This window comes from Manacus candei, unplaced genomic scaffold, assembly GCF_025592945.1.
Source record: "Manacus candei isolate 608988 ecotype Guabito, Panama unplaced genomic scaffold, ASM2559294v1 h1tg000573l, whole genome shotgun sequence".
Taxonomy (NCBI): domain Eukaryota; kingdom Metazoa; phylum Chordata; class Aves; order Passeriformes; family Pipridae; genus Manacus; species Manacus candei.
The window spans coordinates 1-22247 of NW_026138621.1; the positions used below are offsets into that span (position 1 = coordinate 1).

The 22247-nt window shown below is 70.2% G+C and overlaps 5 protein-coding genes and 1 long non-coding RNA gene across 7 annotated transcripts; 4 read left to right on the forward strand and 2 right to left on the reverse strand.

Annotated features, from left to right (window-relative positions):
* Positions 1 to 636: 636 nt before the first annotated feature.
* LOC127466042 (uncharacterized) lies at positions 637 to 2104 on the reverse strand. Its single transcript, XR_007902581.1, has 3 exons — positions 2075 to 2104; positions 1194 to 1248; positions 637 to 693 (listed from the first exon to the last, which is right to left on the reverse strand). It is a non-coding gene; the product is annotated as an uncharacterized LOC127466042 (long non-coding RNA).
* Positions 2105 to 2115: 11 nt separating this feature from the next.
* Positions 2116 to 6576, forward strand: NR1I3 (nuclear receptor subfamily 1 group I member 3; the record flags this gene model as incomplete). The annotated part of the gene is given in 11 exon segments (XM_051776650.1): positions 2116 to 2313; positions 2925 to 3121; positions 3869 to 3999; positions 4615 to 4799; positions 5459 to 5541; positions 5543 to 5573; positions 5576 to 5658; positions 5744 to 5889; positions 5992 to 6108; positions 6187 to 6286; positions 6370 to 6576. Coding segments are annotated over 11 exon segments (1401 nt in total), but the record flags the coding sequence as incomplete, so codon positions are not given.
* Positions 6577 to 6725: 149 nt separating this feature from the next.
* Positions 6726 to 10082, reverse strand: TOMM40L (translocase of outer mitochondrial membrane 40 like). Its single transcript, XM_051776648.1, is given in 15 exon segments — positions 6726 to 6960; positions 6962 to 6996; positions 7089 to 7176; positions 7178 to 7192; positions 7277 to 7353; positions 7470 to 7542; positions 7544 to 7593; positions 7708 to 7774; positions 7776 to 7814; positions 7915 to 7941; positions 7943 to 8017; positions 8527 to 8619; positions 8703 to 8747; positions 8749 to 8771; positions 9275 to 10082. Coding segments are annotated over 15 exon segments (1044 nt in total). The 5' UTR covers positions 9507 to 10082; the 3' UTR covers positions 6726 to 6855.
* A 155-nt stretch (positions 10083 to 10237) lies between these two features.
* LOC127466044 (apolipoprotein A-II-like) lies at positions 10238 to 12206 on the forward strand. The gene is made up of 3 exons (XM_051776649.1): positions 10238 to 10379; positions 11028 to 11238; positions 11875 to 12206. The coding sequence occupies exons 2-3, from the start codon at positions 11030 to 11032 to the stop codon at positions 11990 to 11992; spliced, it is 327 nt and encodes a 108-aa protein (XP_051632609.1). The 5' UTR covers positions 10238 to 10379; positions 11028 to 11029; the 3' UTR covers positions 11993 to 12206.
* Positions 12207 to 12960: 754 nt separating this feature from the next.
* Positions 12961 to 15127, forward strand: UFC1 (ubiquitin-fold modifier conjugating enzyme 1). Its single transcript, XM_051776646.1, has 6 exons — positions 12961 to 13126; positions 13446 to 13513; positions 13976 to 14039; positions 14122 to 14198; positions 14571 to 14661; positions 14953 to 15127. Exons 1-6 carry the CDS (start codon positions 13004 to 13006, stop codon positions 15022 to 15024), a joined length of 495 nt encoding a protein of 164 aa, XP_051632606.1. The 5' UTR covers positions 12961 to 13003; the 3' UTR covers positions 15025 to 15127.
* Positions 15128 to 15357: 230 nt separating this feature from the next.
* On the forward strand, positions 15358 to 21891 carry USP21 (ubiquitin specific peptidase 21). 2 transcript variants are annotated; one of them, XM_051776641.1, is made up of 14 exons: positions 15358 to 15423; positions 16429 to 16484; positions 16581 to 17410; positions 19089 to 19148; positions 19797 to 19920; positions 20009 to 20120; positions 20216 to 20353; positions 20457 to 20521; positions 20616 to 20719; positions 20805 to 20891; positions 20976 to 21054; positions 21158 to 21265; positions 21420 to 21530; positions 21632 to 21891. In XM_051776641.1, exons 3-14 carry the CDS (start codon positions 16589 to 16591, stop codon positions 21769 to 21771), a joined length of 1950 nt encoding a protein of 649 aa, XP_051632601.1. In that variant the 5' UTR covers positions 15358 to 15423; positions 16429 to 16484; positions 16581 to 16588; the 3' UTR covers positions 21772 to 21891. The 2 variants fall into 2 exon arrangements, with proteins under 2 accessions (XP_051632601.1, XP_051632602.1); XM_051776642.1 differs by having other exon boundaries at positions 21416 to 21530; positions 21632 to 21819.
* The last annotated feature ends 356 nt before the right edge of the window (positions 21892 to 22247 follow it).

The window sequence follows — 22247 nt, forward strand, 5'->3', positions numbered from 1 at the left end:
GGGACACCCCCCAAAACCACACCCCACCCTCCTCTTCCTCACAGTTTATTCTCTGACGTGCTAAAAAAGCCCCCCCGGGGGAGGGGGGGGAAACAGTGACAGGAGAGTGGGGAGGGGACAGTGACAGGAGGGTGGGGAGGGGATGGGGGACCCCAAATTTCCCGTGGGGGGCTGCGGCGAGACCCGTCTCCGCCCCTCCTCCCCCGCGGCGGGTCCCACCTCTGGGGTGGGACAGGGGCTCCCCTGGCTTGGGGACACCGATGTCGTCCCCCCCCCCGCCATCACAGAAACGGGGCGATCCCCGGGGAATTGGGGGGGCTCTTTCCACCCCCTCGCGCGAGGGCCACCTCCCCTCCGGGGGGACACCCGGCTGTGCCCCCCCACGGACCCCCCGTGTCACCCGGGGGGGGGTCCCGGGAAGGCTCGACCCCCCTTCCCCGGCGCCGTCGCGTGGCGAAGTCAGGGCGGAAGTCAGGGCGGGACCCTCCCCATGGGGGGTGGTGGGGGGTCCCCGCGCGGGTTGGGGGTCCCAGGACCCCCCCCCTCAGGGCCCCGACTCCTTCTTCCTCTTCTGGAATTTGCGGAATTTGCCCTGGATGGCGAGCGCCGCGCGCTCCGTCTCGGGCGCGCTCAGGTCGATGTCGATCTCCTCCTCCTCCTCCTCCTCCTCCTTCTTGGGGTCGCCGGTCTTGGCTGCGGGGGGCAAAGGAGGGGGGGGGGGGGACAGGACAGGAGCTGCCCTGGGGACAACCTGGCACCCCCAAGGGACAGCCTGGCACCCCCAAGGGACAGCCTAGTACCCCCAGGGTCACCCGGGGGACCGCCGGGTACATCCGGGGGGGACATCGCCACCCCCCAGGGGACAGCCCGGCACCCCTAAGGGACAGCCTGGCACCCCCAAGGGACAGCCTGGCACCCCCCAGACTCACCCCGGGGACCACCGGGTACATCCAGGAGGGACATCGCCACCCCCCAGAGGACAACCTGGCCCCTCCCAGAGGGTCACCCCCAGCCCGGGGACAAGGGAAGGGCAGAGCAGGTCCCCAAATCCACCCCGGTGCCCCCCCCCTCACTGGCTGGACACAGACCATGGGGGCTCTGGGGACAGGGGGGGGTCCCGGGCGGGGGCAGCGGTGACACGGGTGACAGGACACCCCGCGGGGCGCCCCCCACGCGTGTCGGGGGGTCCTCACCTTCCTCCTGCCCTCCGGGGGCCTCCGCCGCCGAGGGGGGGTCATGGGGGCTGCGCTGTGGAGAGAAGGGGGCCGGGGGGGGTGACACGGGGGCTCCGCTGTCCCCAAGGTCCCCCCCCATTGTCCCCCGCGGTCCCCCCCAACCTCCGGCCGGAGCGGGGCTCGTGGGGGCTGTGCTGGGGACCGAGGGGGGCTCCGGGGTCCCCCCCACCATCCCCGGGTCCCCCCAACCTCCAGCCGCAGCATCCTGCCCCAATTCCCATTCCCAGACGCTCAAAACAGCGGGAAAAGGGGGAAACCCCCTCGGTCTGGTTTTTTCTGACCTGAGCGGACCCCCCCGAGCCCCCCCACCTCGCTCATGTCCTCCTGGGCCCGCGGCCCGCTCTCGCTCTGCGGGACCCGCGCCCCCCCACCCCGCTCCTTTTATAGGGGCGGGGCTGATTGACAGCCGAGCGCAGCCAATGGGGAGCGAGGGCGGGGCCGGGGACACGCCCTCCCCTTTTTGGGGGGTGTCCCCCCCCCCCCCCCTCCAACCTCGACCCCTCGGGGGGGGCACGGGGGACATCGCGGGGCTTTGGGGGCTTGGGTTGACACGGGGGGGCCGTGGGGGGCCGTGGGGGGCTTGGGGGGCCACGAGAGATTTGGGGGGACACGAGAGGATGTGGAGGGACACGGGGGGCTTGGGGGGACACGGGGGGGGGGCATGGGGGGCATGGGGGCTTGGGGGGACACGAGAGATTTGGGGGGACACGAGAGGATGTGGAGGGACACGGGGGGCTTGGGGGGACACGGGGTGTCTGTCCCCTGCCTGTCCCTTGTCTGTCACCTCTATGTCAGTCTGTGCCCGTGTCCGTCTGTCCCCTGCCTGTCCCCTGCCATACCTGTCCTCTCCTGTCCCCACTTGTCCCCCCGCGCCGTGTGTCTGTCCCGTCCTCCCCCCCCTCCCCGGTGCCATCTGTCCCCTCCCCGCCCCGCGCTCTGTCCCCGCCTGTCACAGCTCAAGTTCAAGGTTCAAACTCCACGGGGCTCTGCCTGGGACCGGCGGGGACACTCAGGGACCGGAGGGGACACTCAGGGACCGGCGGGGACACTCAGGGACCAGTGGGGACACTCAGGACTGGTAGGGACACACGGGGACCGGTGGGGACACTCAGGGACCGGTGGGGACACTCGGGGACTGAAGGGGACACTCAGGGACCGGGGGGGACCTGCGGGGACTGGGTGTCCCCTCACTGCTTGGGGACAATCCCCTGTCAATGGGGGGCACCGGGTCAGGTACCGGCACTGACAGGGACTCACAGGGACCGGCGGGGACACTCAGGGACTGACGGGGACTCACGGGGACCGGAGGGGACACTCAGGGACTGACGGGGACTCACGGGGACCGGAGGGGACACGCGGGGACCGGAGGGGACACGTGGGGACCGGAGGGACACACAGGGTCCAGGTGTCCCCTCACTTGGTGGGGACAATCGCCCGTCACCGGGGGGCACCGGGCGCCCTCGGGGGTGTCACACGGGCAGTCCCGCGGGGACCGGGGACTGAGGGACACACACAGACACACACACAGACACACAGACACACAGACACACACACAGACACACACAGACACACAGACACACACACACAAGGGTGACACAGCACGGGGTGCGGGGACACCGCGGCTCCGAGGGGACGTGTCACACACCTCCCCACCCCCCCCCCGCTGTCCCCGTGTCCGTCTGTCCCCAGCCATGTCCCTGCCCAGCTCCTCGGACTCCGAGTGCAGCCCCCGCCCCCCCGCAGGGACCCCGCGACCCCCCGGGGGACCCGGAGCGGGGAGGGGACCCGGAGCCCACCGAGGACAAGGTGTGCGCCGTGTGCGGGGACAGGGCCAACGGGTACCACTTCCACGTGCTGAGCTGCGAGGGCTGCAAGGGCTTCTTCAGGTGGGGGGCACCGGGGGGGGCACCGGGGATGGGGGGGAAAGGGGGGATGAGGCGGGAATGGAGGGGATGGGATGGGATGGGATGGGATGGGATGGATGGGAGGGGATGGGGTGGGGTGGGATGGTGAAAGTGGGATGGGATGGGATGGGATGGGGTGGGGTGGGATGGGATGGGATGGATGGGAGGGGATGGGATGGGGTGGGGTGGGGTGGGGTGGGACAAAGGGACAGTGTGGGATGGGATGGATGAGCAGGATGGGATGGGGAGAGTGGGATGGGATGGCACAAGGGGACAGGGTGGGGTGAGGTGGGGGACAAGGTGGGGTGGGATGGGACAAGATGGAATGAAATGGGATGGGACAAAGGGACGAGGCAGGATGGGACAAACAGGATGGGAAAAGGACAAGATGGGATGGGATGGGATGGGATGGGATGGGATGGGATGGGATGGGATGGGATGGGAAGGGAAGAAATGGGGTGGGATGAGGGGACATGGTGGGGGGAAGTAGGGGACAAGCTGGACAGGGGGTGACAGGATGTAAAGGGACACTACGGGGTGGGATGGGCCAGGATGAACTGGGATGGGATGAGAAGGGACAGCACAGGACAGTCCCACGGACTGGGGGGGACTGGGTGGCACAAGCACGGGGTCACCCAGCGAGTCCAGGTGACAGAGGTGACACCCCCAGCCCCCGCTGGCCCCGTGCCCCCCCGGGGACACGCGGTGACAGCGCCGGTGCCCCCCCAGACGCTCCATCCTCAAGGGGGTCCGGTACAGCTGCCCCCTGGCCCGGCGCTGCCCCGTCACCAAGGCCAAGAGGAGGCAGTGCCAGGCCTGTCGCCTCCAGAAGTGCCTCGACGTGGGCATGAGGAGGGACAGTGAGTGACACGGGGGGACACCCGGGGGGGCAGGGGATGGGGGGGCACAACGGGGACACGGCGGGAGAGAAGGGGGACGTGGGGGGATAAAGGGGACCTGGAGGGACAAGGGGGGACCTGGGACAGAGGGAGGGATGGGGTGACACAGGGGACAGCTGGGACACGGCACGGGGACAGCAAGGGGGTGGCAGAGATGGAGGGACCCAGGGAGACCCAGGAGGAAGAGGGGCAGCACCTGGGTGGGATAAAGGGGACGAGGAGGGGACAAGGGGGGGTCATGGGACAGAGGGAGGGAGGGGGTGACACAGGGGACAGCCGGGAGGAGGGAGGGACACGGCACGGGGACAGCGGGGGGACACGGGGGACGCGCGGGGGGAAGAGGGAGGATGTGTGGGGTGGATAAAGGGGACCTGGAGGGGGGAAGAGGGAGACCTGGGACAGAGAGGAGCGGCCTGGGTGGGGTGGCAGGGGAGGGGACAGCAAGGGACGGGTCACAGAGGGGGTAGCGGGGGGGTGCGGCAGGGTGGGGACGGGGGGGCCGGTGTCTCTGGTCGCTGCCGCCGCCGCCCCCGGTGCCCGTGGCGGGGGTGGCGGCGGTGACGGTGCCGCGGGCAGTGATCATGTCGGAGGAGGCGCTGCGGCGGCGGCGGGCGCTGCGGGAACAGCGGGGACAGCCCGGGGGACAGCCCGGGGGACAGCCCGGGGGGCTCACGGCCGAGCAGCAGGAGCTCATCGACCTCCTCATCGCCGCCCACCAGCGAACCTTCGACTCCAGCTTCTCCCAGTTCACCCACTACTGGGTGAGGGGGGGGCTCCAGGGACCCCACTGCGCCCACGGGTGACCCCACAGTGCCCACGGGCAACCCCACTGCGTCCACGGGTGCCCTGGCTGTCCCTGCAGGTGACCCCGCTGTCCCCACGGGGGCCCTGCCCATCCCTGTGGGTGGCCCAGCTGTGCCCGTGGGTGCCCTGGGGTTCCCAGGGGTGTCCTGACTGTCCCCATGTGCACCCCAACTGTCCCCATGTGCACCCCAACTGTCCCCATGTGCACCTTGACTGTCCCCACGGGTGCCCCAGTTGTCCCTGTGGGTGACCCAACTGTCCCCACGGGTGCCCCATCTGTCTCCATGGGTGTCCCAAATGTCCCCACGTGCACCCTGACTGTCCCACGGGTGTCCCAAATGTCCCCACGGGTGCCCCAACTGTCCCCATGTGCACCCCAACTGTCCCTGTGGGTGCTCCAACTGCCCCATGGGTGTCCTGACTGTCCCCAATGTGCACTCCAACTGTCCCCACGGGTGCCCCATCTGTCTCCATGGGTGTCCCAGCTGTCCCCACGTGCACCCTGACTGTCCCACGGGTGTCCCAACTGTCCCCACAGGTGCCCCAACTGTCCCCACGTGCACCCTGACTGTCCCACGGGTGCCCCCCCACCCTGACTGTCCCCCTGTCCCCCCAGCCCGCCGTGCGTCTGTACATCCCCAGATCCCCCGGGCCGGGGGTGGCCGGGGGGGGGGTCCCCCCCTCCTCTGCCACCCCCCACGGAGGACGAGGACGTGCTGCCCGACGTGTTTCTCGATGCATGCCCCACTTCGCCGACATGAGCACCTTCATGATCCAGCAGGTCATCAAGTTCGCCAAGGAGATCCCCGTCTTCAGGTGGGCGCGTCTGGGGGGGGCACCCACGGGGCTGGGCCATCCTGTGCCACCCCGGTGACGTCCCCTCGCGCCCCCCCACCCCCAGGAGTTTGCCCGTGGACACCCAGATCTCGCTGCTGAAAGGGGCCACGCTGCAGATCTGCCAGATCCGCTTCAACACCGTCTTCAACGCCACCACCAAGGTGTGGGAGTGCGGCCAGCACTGCTACACCATCCGCGACGGGGCACTGGGTACGGACCTTGGGGACGCCTGGGGGGGGTGTGGGGACGGCCCTGTGCCCCTCCCGGGTCACCCTGTCAACCCTCCTGTCACCCCCCTGTGCCCCCCCAAAGCCGGGTTCCAGCAGGTCTACCTGGAGCCGCTGCTCAAGTTCCATGAGAGCCTGAGGCGGCTGCACCTGCACGAGGCCGAGTACGCCCTGCTCCAGGCCTTGCTGCTCTTCTCCCCAGGTGGGTGCCACACTGGGGGGCACGGGGGGACAGCTGGGTATCCCCAGGGCCCCGCTGATGTCCCCTCTCCCCGCCCAGGCCACGCCGACATCGCCCAGCGCGACCTCATCGACCAGTTCCAGGAGAAGGTGGCCCTGACCCTCAAGAGCTACATCGACCACCGGCACCCCGAGGGCAGGTGGGTGCCCAGAGCGGGGTGGCAGCGTCCCCAGGGTGGCAGGGACAGCCACCAGGCGTGTCCCTCACCCTCCCCTTCCCCAGGTTCCTGTACCCGAAGCTGCTGCTGCTGCTGACGGAGCTGCAGACGCTGAAGGCGGAGAACACGCGGCAGATCCTGCACATCCACGACCTGTCCTCCATGACCCCCCTGCTCTCCGAGATCATCAGCTGACCCCCCGCCGGGGTGGCACCCCCCCCGGTCCCCAAGTGCCACCACGGGGGACAGAGTAAAGCTCCTTTATTTAACCAGGCCCCCCCCGGAGCCAGCCCGTGTGTCACCTGGGGGGGGAACTGAGGCACGGCCGGGTGGCACCGTGGGGACAACGGGAACCCCCGGCCCCCCCACCCAGGGACCCGCAGCAGCCACCCCCACGTGGTGGCACGGGGGACAACGGGCCCCCCCCGTGCTGTCACACGGTGTCCCCAAGGCCGTGGCGTCCCTGTGGCCCCCCCGGGGCCAGGCCCGGTGGCTCCCTGAGCAGGACAGTGCCCCCTGTGCCCCCTGTGCCCACTGTGCCCCCCGTGCCCTCAGCCCACGGTGACGCTGAAGCCGCAGTGGAACCGGTTCCTCCAGTGGTTCAGGAAGGCGCCCAGGGCCAGCGTGACGGGCAAGGGGGGCAACTTCTTCTCCAGCAACCCCCCCCACGCTCCAATTGCTGTCCAGGAGCCCTGGGGGGGGGGGGGGGCACGAGATGAGGGGGGTGAGCACCAGGAGGGGGGCACAGGGTGGGGTCAGCCAGGATAACGGGGGCCTCGCCCACCTCTGAAGACGACGTTGGCGCGGGGCAGGTTGAGCTGGTACCCGAAGGCGAAGGTCGTCTCCTGCAGCCGCGTGTTGGCCTCCAGCTCCAACCCCGACCTGCACCTGGGTGAGGGGAGGGCACAGAGGTCAGGGGGGGGCACGGGCACACCGCGGGCACGCCGCGGGCACACCGTGGGGGGCACCCACCTGCTCGTTGGCCCGGTGGTAGTAGCTGGCGTGGGCCCCCCCGTAGCCCACGTTGAGCGTCGTCACCCACTTAGGGGCTGCAACAGAGACAGACAGCACGAGGTGGGGGGGGGGTGGGGGGGACAGGAGTGCTGGGGTGTCCCCCAGATTTGTAGGGAGGGGGGTGGCATCCCCCCCGGGGTGCCCCCCTTACCCGTGTATTTGCCAGCCAGCGTGAGGATGGCCCCCTCCTCGCCGGGGCGCCGGTGGTACACGAGCTCCCCCCCCCAGCACCAGGCGGGCGGTGACGCTCTGCAGGAAATGGGCCACCACGATCACTGCGGGGACAGCACGGGGGACAGCCCGGGCTCAGGCTCAGCGTGGCGGGGAGGGGGGGGGGTTATGGAGGAAGGTGAGGGGCGGGGGGGGGGGGGAAGCCCCTCCCAGCTCACCGGAGCCGCCCAGCACGTCGGGGTTGCCCAGCGTGAGCGTGGCCGTGCAGTCGTCGCCGCGGTACTCCGCCGTCGAACTGCCACGTCACGAACTTGGCCTGGTGGCTCTGCGGGGGCACAGGGGGACACCGGGGGGGAGGGAGGGTCGCTAGAGACCCCCCTAACTTGGGTGTGATCCCCCCCCCCACGCACCCCGCCCAGGCTCACCTGGAACACGGCCTTGACCCGCAGCCGCCTCCCCCAGCAGGTGAAGGGCCTGCGCGTTGAGGCTCCCGGCGCTGTCCATGTCCCCAACCAGGGTGGGGAACACCTTGGGGACACCACGGGGGAAGGGGGGGGTCAGGGGGGACGGGGACACCCCCTCCCGGCCCTGGTTGGGAGGGAATGTCCCCATCTGGGCTGGTGGCACTTCGGTGTCACCCAAATGCTCCCGTTGTGGGGCATCACCATCACCGATGATCCCGAGGCCACCAATGACCCCAAGGCCATCAACCACCCTGGGTCACCTGCGACCACCCACAACCCCAGGGCCATCAATGACCCCGAGGCCACCAATGATCCGAGGCCACCAACCACCCTGGGGTCACCTAGGACCACCCAGAATCCCAAGGCCACCAATGACCCCAAGGCCACTGGCCACCCTGGGGTCACTCACCACCCTGAGACCCACCAGAGCCACCCTGAGACCACCCGCCACGCCAGGACCACCTGTCACCCAAGACCCCTCAGGATAGATCACCAACCATCCCAGGGTCACCTGGGGCCACCCCAAACCATCAAAGGACCCCGGGGCCACCCCAGTGCCACCCGCGTTGTCACCTCGGTGGGGCTGAGCTGCCGGTCCCCCACGAAGGTGGCATTGAAGCGGTACCCAGAGGGGCCCAGGGTGCTCATGTGCACTGTGTGTGTCACCTGTGGGGACGGGGGGGGGTCAGGGGACAGCCCAGGGGGGGTCACAGCCCCCCCTCCACAGTCCCTGTGTCCCCCACCCTGACCTGGAAGTGGCTGCTCAGGGTCTTGGTGACGATCAGCTTCACCCCCCTCCATCTGCAGCGGGAACACCTCTGGGGGGGACAGGGCTGTCACCTCCCTGGGGACACGGCTGTCACCCCCCCAGGGCACCCCCAGCCCCCCCTGAAAGGGCTGTCACCTCCTGGGGACACCCAGAGCCCCCCCTGGGGACACCACAGCCCCCCTTGGGACACAGCTGCCACCCCCGGTATCCCCCACGCCCTGGTGTCCCCCAGTACCCCTCGTGACCCCAGTGTCCCCTCAGCCCCAGTGTCACCCCCCTCCCTGGTGTCCCCATAGTTCTGGTGCCCCCCGGTGCCTCCCAGTGTCGCCCCCCTCAATACCCCCCACCCACGGTGCCCCCCCCGGGTGTCCCCTCAACCCCGGTATCCCCCCCCAACTCCGGTGCCCTCTCAAATCCAGTGTGTCCCCCCCAATGCCCCCAGTGCCCCCCAGTGTCCCCCTCCCTCAACGCCCCCCAGTGTCCCCCACCCCCGGTGACCCCTCGCCCGCGCCGTGCGCCCCCTCCCCGGTGGCCGCGGTGCCCCGGGCGCACCTTTGCAGAGGCGGTGGAGCTCGTCGAAGCTGCCGGGGTTCCCGCGGGGCTCCCCCCGCCGCGGGGCCCGACCCGCCGCGTTCCCCATGGCCCCTACGGGCCCCCCCCGCCCGCCGCCATCGCGGCCGCGGGCGGTGCCGCCCGGAGCGGCTTCACGGGGGGCACCGCCGCCATCTTGGCTGAGGGCAGAGCGCGCCGCCCCATTGGCCGAGCGGGGGGGCGGGGCTGCCATGGAATGTGACCCCCCCGGGGACCCGCGGCCGCGCGCGGAGGCGTTCCGGGGCTGCCGCGTTCCGCCCCCCACACGCTTGTCACGCGTGTCCCCCAATCCTTGCCCGTCCCCCCTCCCCGCGCTCCCACCGCGTGTACTGCTCCCGCCATGTCCCCCCTGTGTCACCTCTCCGCATCCCTGGATGGCCCGTGTCCCCCCCTATCTCCTCCCCGCATATCTGGACCCCCCATTCCAAAATCCACTCCGGTCCCAAAACCCATCGCTGTCACATGTCCCCCCTGCCCCAAAACCCACTTCTGTCCCATGTCCCTCCTCGTGTCCCCTCCCCACATCCCTGGTCCCCTCGTGTCCCCCTGTCCCCTCCCCACCTCCCCGTCCCCTCCTGGCCGTGTCCCTCACGTCCCCTCCTTGTGTCCCCTCTGCCCCCAATCCCACGCAGGACCTTCCCCATGTCCCTGTCCCTTGTCCCCATCCCTGTCCCCCCCGTTCCTGTCCCTTGTCCCCATCCCTGTCCTGGCAGGGCCCCTCGGTGCCCAGGGGGGACTCCGCCCTCTTGTCCCCCGCTGCCACCACCACCCGCCCTTTGTCCCCAGCCCGGGGTGTCCCCGCTGTCCCCCCACGGGGGGGTCGAGGGTCAGTGACACGGTGGGCGACGACCTTCGCCCCCCAGCCCAACCCCGCGGGGCCATCGCGTCCCCCCCGCCCCGCCCCTGGGGACAGGGGGACAGCCCGGGGGGTGGGAGTGGGACAAGGGGCCCCCCCCGCGATGTCCCCTCGGCCCCGCAGTGTTTGCCCAGCCGGGGGGGCGGGGGCTGCGGGGGGATATAAACGGGGCCCAGGGGCGACCCCAAAACTGAACCTGCACCTGAACAGGTGAGCGGGGGCTGGGGGGGGGAACGGGGAGGGGAGTGTGGGGTCAGGAGTGGGGTGAGATGGGGGTGAGAGGGGGTGGCAGGGGGGTGTAGGGTCTGGAATGGGGTGGGATGTGGTGGGAGACGGGTGGGATGAGACTGGAGGGGAGTTTTGCACAGGAAAGGGGGGGGGAGAATGGGGCTGGAGGGGGACGTGGGGCAGGAATGGGGCTGTGGGGCAGGGATGGGACACGGGTGGGGCTGGAGAGGGGGGTGTGGGGCAGGAATGGGGCTGTGGGGCAGGGATGGGGCAGGGAGGGGACATCCACGCTGTGGGTCAGGGATGGGATGGGGCTGTGGGGCCGGGATGGGGTCGAATGGGGAGTGGGAAGGTCCTGTGGGTCAGGGATGGGGTGGAATGGGGTGGGATGAGATTGGAAGGCCCCATGGGTCAGGAATGGGGTGGGATGGGGAGTTGGAAGGTCCTGTGGGGCCAGGGTAGGGTTGGAAGACCCTGTGGGGCTGGGCTGGGGTGGGATAGGGGGGTTGGAAGCTCCTGTGGGGCCGGGATGGGGTGGGGGTCCCACCCCTGCCATGGGTGGGTCAGGACTGGGAGTTGGGGGTCCCTCCCCCACCATGTCCCAGCCCCGTGTCCCCCCCTGTCCCCCAGCCATGAGAGCCCCCCTGGTCGCCCTCCTGCTCCTGCTCTGTGCCCACCTCGGGGCCGCCCTGGTCCGGCGGGAGGCCCCCGAGGGTGACACCCCCGAAGCCGCCCCCGAAGCCACCGACTTCTTCAGCCGCCACTTCCAGTCCCTGAGCGACTTCATGACCCGGGAGCTGCCCCAGAAGCTGCAGGCGGAGCAGCTCCGCAGCCAGGCCGAGTATGGGGGCGTGGGGGGCATCCTGGGGGGGCCCATCCCGGGGGGCCAGCCCGAGTATCCATCCCCAGGGGCACCCTGAACACACTGACCCGGGCACTGGACCCCCCTGAACCCCCTTATCTGGCACCAGGAACCCCCTGCACCCCCTTATCTGGCACTGGGCCACCCTGAATCCCCTTATCTGGCACTGGGATCCCCCTGCACCCCCTTATCTGGCACTGGGCCACCCTGAATCCCCTCATCTGGCACCAGGACCCCCCTGAACGCCCATTCCTGGGAATGGGAAACCCCCTGAACCCCCATTCCTGGGCACCAGGACCTCCCTGAACCCCCTTATCTGGCACTGGGACCCCCTGAACCCCCATTCCCACACACAGGGACCCCCTTGTACCCCCCCCCCACCTCCAGGACCCTCCTGCACCCCCTTATCCTGCACCAACACACACACATACCCCCCGTTCCCCCTTTCCGGACCATCCCTCCTCTCCCAGACCCCCCTTTTCTTGGACCCTGGAACTCCCTGGATCCCCATTCCTTCCCTTCCCAGGCCCCAAACTCCACTTCCCTGGGGGAGCTGGGGGGGCTGGGGACCCCCCCCAGGCCCCTCAGCTCCACTCACAGCCCCCTGTCCCGCAGGCAGTACCTGGACAGGGCCAACAAGCAGCTGGCACCGCTGGCACAGGAGCTGAAGAGCAACGTCCTGGGGCTCTTCTCGTCCCTGCTGGACCTGGGCAAGAGCGAGGGGCAGGCCTGAGGGCCGAGACCACCGGGCACGGACCCCCAGGGAAACGCTGAGCCCGTTGTGGGACCCCCAATAAAGCCCTGAGCCCGTAAATGGGACCCCCGAATACATCACTGAGACCTTCGGGCAATGGACCCCCAATAAAGCCCTGAGCCCACCACTGTGGCATTGTGCCCCCCAATAAAAGCCTGAGCCCCTCGTGGTGGGATTGGACCCTCCAGTAAAACCCTGAGCTCCTCGTGGTGGGATTGGACCCCCTAATAAAACCAAGGGGTCCCTGGTTCTGGGGTGGGGGGTCCCTGCTGCTGGGAGCGGGGGGGTTGTCCCTGATGCCATGAGGATTTGACAGTGGGACTGGAGGGGTCCCTGGGGCTGTTGGGGGAGTCCCTGATGCTGTGAGGGGCTGTCAGTGGGACTGGGGGGGTCCCTGAAGCTGGGGGGGGGGGTCCCCCGGTCTATGGAATGGTCTCTGGGGCTGTGATGGGGCGGGGTCCCTCATGCTGGGGGGGGCTGTCAGTGGGGTTGGCGGATGTCCCTGGTGCTGTGGGGGGGGTCCCTGGGGCGGTGGGACCCCCCCGGGAAGGTGTTGTTGTTGGCGGGGGGGGCACGAACGAAGCTGAGTCCCCGCAAACTCATTTCTGCCAGCACTAAACATGGCGGCGACGGCGCCACGCCCCGAGCGTGCCCTTAGTCAACATGGCAGTATCTCCCCACCCGCGGCGCCTGGGACTCAGGAGGGGTTCCTGAGGCTGTGGGGGGATCCCTGATTCTGGGAAGGAAGGGGGGGTCTCTGCGGCCGATGGGGGGGGGGTCTCTGCGGCCGATGGGAGGGGGGCACAAGGGCATCGGAGCCCCCACAGCCTCATCCCTGCCAGCACCAAACATGGCGGCGGCGGCCGAGCGTGCCCTTACGCAAGATGGCGGCACCCCCCCCCCGGCCCTTCCCCAAGATGGCGGCGCGGGGCTCGGCGGCGGCCCCACGTCACTTCCGGCGGGGGTGTGTGATGGCGGCGTGGCCCGGCCATGGCGGAGGCGGCGGCGCGTCGGGCGGTGGCGGAGCTGCCGCTGCTTCGGGCGCCGGCGGGGCCGCGGGACCGCGAGGGTTGGGCTGAGCGGCTGCGCGAGGAGTACCGGGCGCTCATACAGGTCAGCCGTGGCCCCCTCCCCTCTCTCCCCAGGTGTGCGCCCCCCGTCCGGTTTCCCCCCGTCCCCGGACCCGGTCGCTCGCGGTCCCCCCCCGGCCCCCTCAGTGTCGCTCCCAGGTTTTCCCCCCACCCCAACTCCCCTGTACGCCACCCTGTGCCCCCCCAGCTCATCTACGATGTCCCCCCCCGCTGTCCCTCTCTTTGATGACCCCCAATGCCCCCCCAATACCCCCCCCCATTCCCCGTGTCCCCCTCGCTGTCCCTCCCGCTCCCGGTGCCCCCCCCCCGCTGACCCCCCCCCCCGTGTCCCCCCTCCGCAGTACGTGGAGAACAACAAACGGGCCGACAACGACTGGTTCCGCCTGGAGTCCAACCCCGAGGGCACCAAGTGGGTCCAAGGGGGGCACCGGGACCCCCCCACACCCCTGGGGGGCTCACGGGACCCCCAACGCCCGGGGCGACCGGGGGGGGGGATCTGGGGGTTCACACCGGGGGGGTGTCCCCGGGTTTTAGGGGCTGGGGGGACCCCTCGGGGTGTTGCTGCAGTGCTTAGGGGGGGATCTCTGGGGACTGAGGGACATGTGGGGGTCTTGGGGGGGCTGTTCTGGTGATTAGGGGGGTCCCTGGGGACTGAAGGGGTCTCTGGGCCCTTGGGGGGGTTGTTCTGATGATTGTGGGGGTCCCTGGGACTGAGGGATATGGGGGGGGTCCTTGGGGCTCTGCTCTGGTGTCTGATGGGGGGGGTCCCTGGGGACTGAGGGGGTTGGGGAGCTCCTGGGGGGGCTGTTCTGGTGATGGGGGGGTCCCTGGGGACTGAGGGGGTGTCTGGATCCCCCCCTCCGTGCCTCAGGTGGTTCGGTAGGTGCTGGTACATCCATGAGCTGCTCAAGTACGAGTTTGCCATCGAGTTTGAGGTGAGGGGGGGGGGTCGTGGAGGGGGGTGGGGGTTGGGGAGGGGGTCTTGAGGTTGCTGAGATCCCCCCTGGACCCCCCCAGATCCCGGTGACCTACCCTGGAACCGCCCCCGAAATCGCCATCCCGGAGCTGGACGGGAAGACGGCCAAGATGTACAGGTGGGATTTGGGGAGAGGGGGGGCCCTGGGGGGGGTCCAGAATTTGGGACGGGGTCCTGAAGGGGATCTTGAGGCCAAGGGAGTCCTGGGTGGGGGCCCAGAATTCGAGGAGGGAGTCCTAGAGGGGATCCTGACACCAGGAGGTTTGGGGGGGGGGGCAGGTCCTGGGGCTGGGGAGGGGTCCTGAGAGGGAGGGAGTCCTGAGGGGGCCCAGATTTTGGGAGGGGGGGTCCTGGAAGGGATCATGAGGCCAAGGGGGTCCTGGGGAGTTGGGTTCTGGGGCTGGGGGGGGGGGGTCTCAGTGCTGGGGGGGTTCCTGGGGGATGGAGGGACCTGGAGGGGGGGTCTGACAGCTCCTTTTTACCCTCCCAGGGGGGGCAAGATCTGCCTGAGTGACCATTTCAAGCCCCTCTGGGCCAGGAACGTCCCCAAATTCGGGTTGGCCCATCTGATGGCCCTGGGGGTGAGCGGGGGCGGATATTGGGGGGTTGTCACCCCTGGGGGGGCTCCGGGAGGGGACATTGGGGGGTGTCACCCCTGGGGGGGCACCAGGAGGGGGGCACTGTAGGAGGTGTCACCCCTGGAGGTGGGTGGGGGGTGCTACTGAGGGGAGAGGATCTGACATTGTGGGGGGGCTGCCACTCGTTGGATGGGGGGGTGACACAGGGTGGGGGTGTCCCCCATGGCGGGGGGAGCGGGGATGGTGACACAGAGCGGGGGTGTCCCCCCCCGGGGGTCCCCCCTGTCCCCACAGCTGGGGCCCTGGCTGGCCGTGGAGATTCCCGACCTCATCGCCAAAGGCATGATCCAGCACAAGGACAAGTGACCAAGGAGGGGGGGGTTCGGGTGCCCCCCACCCCCTCCCCGGCTGCTCCCGCCCCTCCCCCGCCGCTTCGCTGCTGCTCCCCAATAAACATTTCAGCCCTGTCTTTGCCCCCGTTTATTGTCCTGGGGGTGTCGCGGGGTCCCCCACACCCGCGGTGTGGGTGTAGGGGGGTCCTCCCGCCGCGCGCGACCCTACAATAACACCCGCGGCCGAAGCGGGCGCGGCGCCTTTAAGACGCCGCGCGGTTTCCATGGCGACGCCGGCGGTTGGGGGCGTGGCCACGGGGGGCGGCGCATGCGCAGAGCGGGCGGTGAGGCCGCCGGGGGCGGGGCCGGGCAAGGGAGGAACAAAGATGGCGGCGGGTGCGGCGGGAGTTGTTGCCATGGCGGCCCGCGGGAGGTGCGGGGGGACCCGGGGGGGCCCGGGAGGGGTCCTGGGGGGGCTGCGGGACTGGGGGGAGCTCGAGGGTAACGGGCACCCCTCCTATGGGCACCCAGCGGACGGGTGGGGGGTGCGGGGCAGGGCCCCGGGGTGGGGGGGGCACCGGGGTGATGGAGAGGGGAGAAGGCCTGGGGCGCTCGAAGGGGTCCTGGGGGGGCTGCGGGGGTGGGGGGGGGCTCGGGGGAGGCGGATACCCTCCCTATGGGCACCCTGGGGCCTGGTGGAGGGTGCGGGGCAGGGCCCCGGTAGGTCTGGGGGGGGACCGGGGTGATGGAGGGAGGACAAGGCCTGCGGGACTCGGGGGGGGGTCCTGGAGGGGCTGCGGGGGTGGGGGGGCTCGGGAGTAACGGACACCCCCCCTATGGGGACCCTGGGCCCCGGTGGAGGGTGCGGGGCAGGGCCCAGAGGGGTGATGGAGGCGGGACAAGGCCTGAGGGGGTCTGGGGGCTGCGGGGGGTCGGGGGCAGCGGGAATCCCACGGGAGGGGATCCCCGGGCTGGGAGCGGGGTAGGGGGCAAGGCCCCGGCGGGAGGGGAGGGTGGGCCGTGGTGATGAGTTAGGGAACAGGGCCGGGGGGCTGTGGGGGTAGAGGGGCACTGAACATCCCCCCAGGAGGGACCTTGGAGGGTCCCCCCGAGCCTGGGGAGTCCCTGGGGCTCAATGAGGAGGGTTGAGGGTCCCCCCGAGCCTGGGGGGTCCCCGGGGCTCACTGAGGGGGTTGGGGGTCCTCTCGAGCCTGGGGGGTCCCAGGGCCTCAGTGAGGGGGCCTGGGGGTCCCCCCTTTTCTCCCTGTCCCACCCCTGGGGAGCAGCACCCGGCTTGGGGTGGGCGGAGCTCCCGACCATGCCAAACCTTTCCATGACTCCCCAGGAGCCTGGCACCGGTCTAGGGGTGTCCCCCCCAAACCTGGGGTTCCCCCCAACCCCCCCCATTGACCCCTTGTCCCCCCCCTCAATCCCACAGGGCCCCCGCCGACGGGACGCTGTGTCCGGCCGCCGGGCGCGGGGGGCTGTGAGCAGGTCGGTGAGTGCCCCCCCTCACCCTTCGCCCTCCCCGCTGCCCCCCCTCCCATCCCGCTGCCCCCCCCCCGTGACACCCTCCCCGTGTCCCCGCAGGCCCCGCCATGCCCCAGGCCTCGGAGCACCGCCTGGGCCGCGCCAGGGACGCCGCCGCGGGCACCGCCGTGGTGACGGCGCAGCCCCGGGCGGGGGGTGCCCGCCTGCCCAGCGGTGGGCACCGGGCGCTGAGCCAGGAGCGCCATGCGGCCCCCAACGGGCTGTCCCCGGCCCCCAAACTGCGCCTGCTGCCCCCCCGGCCGCCCCCGCCGCCGCCCCCCGAAGAACCCCCTCCCCGCGGGCCCAAGAAGCTGGATCCGGAGCGGGGCCGGGCGGCCAAACGCGGGGACCCCCCTCCGGCCGCCCCCCCCCGCGGGCCAGGGGGCCGCCGGGGCCCCGTGAAGGGCGACCACGGCGTGAGGGTGCCCGGGGGGGCCCCGGCGGTGCCCGGCAGCGCCTCCTTCTCGCTGCCCAGCGCGGCCGAGCGGCGCCGGAGCAACTTGGCCCGCTCCAAGTCCATCAGCATCGGCGACCTGAGCCAGGGCGGCGGCGGCGGTGGCGGCGGTGTCACCGCCGTTGGTGGCACCGGTGGCACCCGCGCCGAGGACGTGGCGGTGGCGCTGAGCCGGCTGGTGCTGCGGGACTGCGGGCACCCCCTGGGCGCGCTGGCGCTGCGCAGGAGCTCCTCGCTCCGCAGGGTCGCCGTGGCCCCCCCCGGGCAGGACGGGAAGGCCGCGGGGGTCTCGTCCCCGGTGGCGCCGGTGCCGGTGCCGCCGCCGCTGCTGCTGTCGGTGCGGCCCCCCGAGGGCGGCCCCCGGCCCCGCCCGGACCCCGCCCCGTACGGCCCCGGCAGCCCCGGCAGCGGCAGGAGCGAGGACAAGGCGGCTGCTGTAAGAGATGGGGGGGTCGTGGGGGGGCATGGGGGGCACCCCCATGGGGCCTTGGGGTGATACCTTGGGTGGCCTGGCAGGGGGCACGTGGGGGGATCTCTTGGGTGTCCCTAAGGGGCCATGGGGATGTGGTGGGACCCCCAGGGTTTGCCTAGTCCAGGGGATGTGGTGAGACCCCCCCCGAGTATCCCTGGTCAGGAGAATGTGATGGGACACTCTGAGGGTCATCGGGGGGGCATGGGGACGTGGCAGGACACCCAGAGTGTCCCCAAGGGGCCATGGGGACATGGTGAGCCCCCCAGGGTGTCCCCAGTCAAGGGGATGCGATGGGACACCCTAGGGGTCACCAGGGGGTCATGAGGATGTGTTGGGACCCCCAGGGTGTCCCTAAGGAGCCATGGGGATGTGGTGGGACCCCAAAGGTGTCCCTGATCAGGACAATGTGATGGCACACCCTGGGGGTCACCAGAGGGTCATGGGGACGTGACGAGCCCCCCAGGATGTCCCCGGCCTTGAGACCCTCAGAATGTCCCTGGCTATGGGGTCAGTGGCCCCACCAGGGTGGGACAGTGCTGGTGGTCTCAACTCTCCCTGCCCCAGTCCTGCTTTGGGGACCCCCACGGCTCCAGGGGGGTCAGATGTGGCCGGTACCACCCCTGTGGCTTTGGGGACACTGAGGGGTGGCCAATGCTGTCCCCCGTGGCTTTGGTGGGACCGAGGGTGGCCAGTGCCACCCCTGTGGCTTTGAGGGGCTGGTGGTGACCAGTACCACCCCTGTGGCTCTGGGGGGGACTGAGGGTGACCAGTGCTGTCCCCCAGAGCTCCAGGGTGGCCAGTGCCATCCCTGTGGCTCTGGGGGGACCGAGGGTGGCCAGTGCCACCCCTGTGGCTCTGGGGGGACTGAGGGTGGCCAGTGCTGTCCCCCACAGCTCCAGGGTGGCCAGTGCCATCCCTGTGGCTCTGGGGGGACCAGAGGTGGCCGGTGCCATCCCCATTTCCGTATCCGCCCCCCCCCCCTCCCATCCCCATCCACCACCTGCCCGGCCACGTGTTGGGATCAGGATCGGGATCCCTGAAATCCCCCCCGGGGGGGGACAGGTTTGACCCCCCGTGGCGTGTCCCCAACGGTGCCACTGGGGGTCCCACGGCCCCGCTGAGCCCCCCCCCCCCCTTCCCTGCCGGCGGGGTTTGGTTTTGGGGTGGGGGGGGGTTGGTGTTTACCTCCTCACCCCTTCTCCGAGCGGCTCCCACTGTCCCCCGGGGGCGGTCCCGGGGCTAATTAATCCCCCCCGGGATGAGCCTCCCCAGAATAGCCCTGGGGAATCGGATCAGCTAATGAGCTGAGGGCGCTGGGAGGTGGGGGGGGGGCGGGCGAGGGGACGCAGCGGCCCCGGTGCCACATTCCCGAGGGGGACAGACCCTGGCAGTGCCATCCGGAGCCATGCCCGGGCTGCAGGGAGCGACTTTGGTGGAGCTGCCCAGGAAGCTGCAGCGCTCCCTCCTCCCCCGGCGGGACCTGCCGGGCCGGGGCAGCGCCGACATCGCCGAGTCCGTGGTGCACACGGCGGTCATGGGGCTGCTGCTGGTCACCGGCGAGGTCCGGGGGGCCAGGGGGGACCGGGGGGGTCGCGGGGGGGGGGGGGACGCGGCTCACGTGTGTCACTCGGTGTCCCCGCAGACCCACCACTCGCTGCTGCTGGGCTCGGGCCACGTGGGCCTCAGGAATTTGGGCAACACGGTAAGTGGCTGCCTAAGTGGCTGCCGTGGCCACCAGACCTTGCTGGCTCTCCGGGCTGGGTGTGGGAGGGATTTGGGGGGGGGGGTCTCTCACCTCGGGGTCCCCCCCAGGCTCGCAGTGGTTGTGCTGTTGCTGTCCCGTCCTGCTGGGCTGTGACGTGCTGGAGCTCCCCCAGCCCCCCCCACGCAGTCCCCGTGGTCCCCAGCCCTCCTGTCCCTCTGTCCTGGGCTGCACGAAGGATTTAGGGTCCCCTGGGGTCTTTTTAGGGTCACCTGGGGGTCCTCCAGGCTCATGGTGGTCACAGTTCTGTCCCACTGGGGACATCACGTCCTTGGGGACCCTCAGTCCCAGAGCACAGTCCCTGTGGCCCCCAGCCCTCCTCTCCCACTGCCCTGGGGTGCACGAAGAATTTGGGGTCTCCTGGGGTCCCTTTGGGGTCACCTCAGGGTCCCTTTGGGGTCACCGGGGGGTCCTCAGGTCTCTCTGTGGCTGTTCCTCCCCAGTCCTGTCCCGCTGGGAGGGATGTCACATCCCCGAGGATCCCCCCTGCCCCAGAACACCATGAGGGGTGCCTGAAACAGTGGGGGACACCCCAATGGGACCCCTGGGGACCCCCCAAGTCCCAGCACCATCCCCCTGTGTCCCCAGTGCTTCATGAACGCGGTGCTGCAGTGCCTGAGCAGCACCAAACCCCTGCGGGACTATTGCCTGCGCCGGGATTTCCAGCAGGAGCAGCCCCCCGGCCCCAGGGCCCCCCAGGAGCTCACAGAAGGTGGGAGAGACCCCCTTAAAAAACCTCAGGACCTCCCTGAAAGGGTTACATAACCCCTGAGACCCGTGTGTCCCCCTTGTCCCCGCAGCCTTCGCCGACGTCATCGCGGCGCTCTGGCACCCGGACTCCTCGGAGCCCGTCAACCCCGGGCGCTTCAAGGCCGTGTTCCAAAAATACGTCCCCTCCTTCACGGGCTACAGGTGAGGGGATCACCCCCCCGCCCACCCTCACACCTTTGGGGGGTCGGGCAGAGGGGGTCCAACGTGTCCCTGTGTGTGTGTCCCCCCCACCCCAGCCAGCAGGACGCGCAGGAATTCCTCAAGTTCTTCATGGACCGGCTGCACGTGGAGATCAACCGCAAGGGCCGGCGGACCCCCAGCATCCTGTCGGACACACGGAGAGCCCCCGCCCTGGAGGACCCCGAAACGCTCAGGTGAGGAGAGGAGGGGGGGGGGGGGGAGTGTGTGAGAAGGGGGGGGGAGGGAGCCCCGATTTTGGGGCTGACACCCCCCCCCTCCTCGACCTCCCCCCTGCAGCGACGACGAACGCGCCAACCAGATGTGGAAGCGCTACCTGGAGAGGGAGGACAGCAAGGTCGTGGGTGAGCGCTGGGGGTGGGGGTCACTCCCCCTCCCTGAGACCCCCCAAACCTCTTGGGGTGGCCCCCCTCCTTTGACCCCCTTCTTGCCCCCCAGACCTCTTTGTGGGGCAGCTGAAGAGCTGCCTCAAGTGCCAGGCCTGCGGGTACCGCTCCACCACCTTCGAGGTCTTCTGTGACCTGTCGCTGCCCATCCCAAAGGTAAGGGTGGGGTGCAGCCCCCCAGACCCTCCCCCAGACTCTCCTGGGTGCCCCCAAAGTGCTCTCTGACCCTCTGCCCCTCCAGAAAAGCTTTGCTGGGGGGAAGGTCTCTCTCCACGACTGCTTCAGCCTCTTCACCAAGGAGGAGGAGCTGGACTCGGAGAACGCCCCGGTGAGAGCTTGGAGAGGGGGACACTCCCTCTGTGACCCCAAATTTGTCCCCCTACTGCCCCCCCTCACCGTCCCCTCCCCTCAGGTGTGTGACAAGTGCCGGCAGCGCACGCGGAGCACCAAGAAGTTGACGATCCAGCGCTTCCCCCGGATCCTGGTGCTCCGTATCCTTCGGGAAGCCGCGGGATTTGGGGACGGGGAGGGGCACGGGGGGGATCCACTCCTCCGTCCAGCTTTGCCTTGACGCCCCCCCCTCCCCTCCCCAAGACCTGAACCGGTTCTCCACCACCCGCTACTCCATCAAGAAATGCTCCGTGTTCGTGGATTTCCCGCTGCAGCAGCTCAACCTGCGGGAATTCGCCAGCGAGAAGGCGGGTGAGGGGGGCGGGGAGGGGGCGGGAAGGGGCAGGGCAGGGGGCGCGGGGCAAGCAGAGGCACTTGCGGGTCCCGTGCCCGCTGCCAGGGCTCGGGGAGGGGGGGGAAGCAGCGCTGAGCCCCCCCCGTGTGCCCCCCCCCCCGGCGCAGGCAGCCCCGTGTACAGCCTGTACGCCCTGTGCAACCACTCGGGCAGCGTCCACTACGGGCACTACACGGCCTTCTGCCGCGACCCCGCGGGCTGGCGCGTCTACAACGACTCCCGGTGAGTGCCCCCTGCCCCCTCCACCCGGGCACACCCCCCCCAACCCCCGTGCCCACCGCCCACCCGGGCTAAGGGGGTGTGTGTCCCCCCTCCCCCGGCAGCGTGTCCCCCATCAGCGAGAACCAGGTGCCGTCCAGCGAGGGCTACGTGCTGTTCTACGAGCTGGAGGAGCCCCCCGGCCGCAGACCCTGAGCCCCCCGGGACCCCCGCGCTGGGAGGGGGTGGGGGGGGGTGGGTGTGACCCCCCTCCTGTCCCCCCCTACCCCTCCGGACCCCCGGCCCCCGTGGCAGGGGGTGGGCGCGGGGGGCGGGTCGGCCGCGGCCCGCGCGGCCCCGGGGGGTTTTGTGAATAAATTTACTAAAAAAAGCCGAAAAACGCGGAGTTTCGGGGAGCGGGAGGGGCGGGGCTACGGATGGGGGCGGGGCTTGTGGGAGGGCCAGTGGAAGAACGGGCGTGGTTTAAAGGGAGAGGGCGTGGTCATGGAAGGAGGCGGGGCTTGTAAGTCAATATCTAATTACAGGAGGTGTGGCCATTATCAGAAGGGGCGTGGTTTCTGTGTCAGGGGCGCGGCCAATGGGATAGGCGTTGATATAGTGGGCGTGGTCAAAGGGCGGGGGCGTGGTTTACTTCCATGGCGCGCTCCCGCGCCTGTCCATCAACGCACGACGCCTTCCTATTGGCCAGTCGCCTCCAGAGGCCCCGCCCCATGCCCTTAT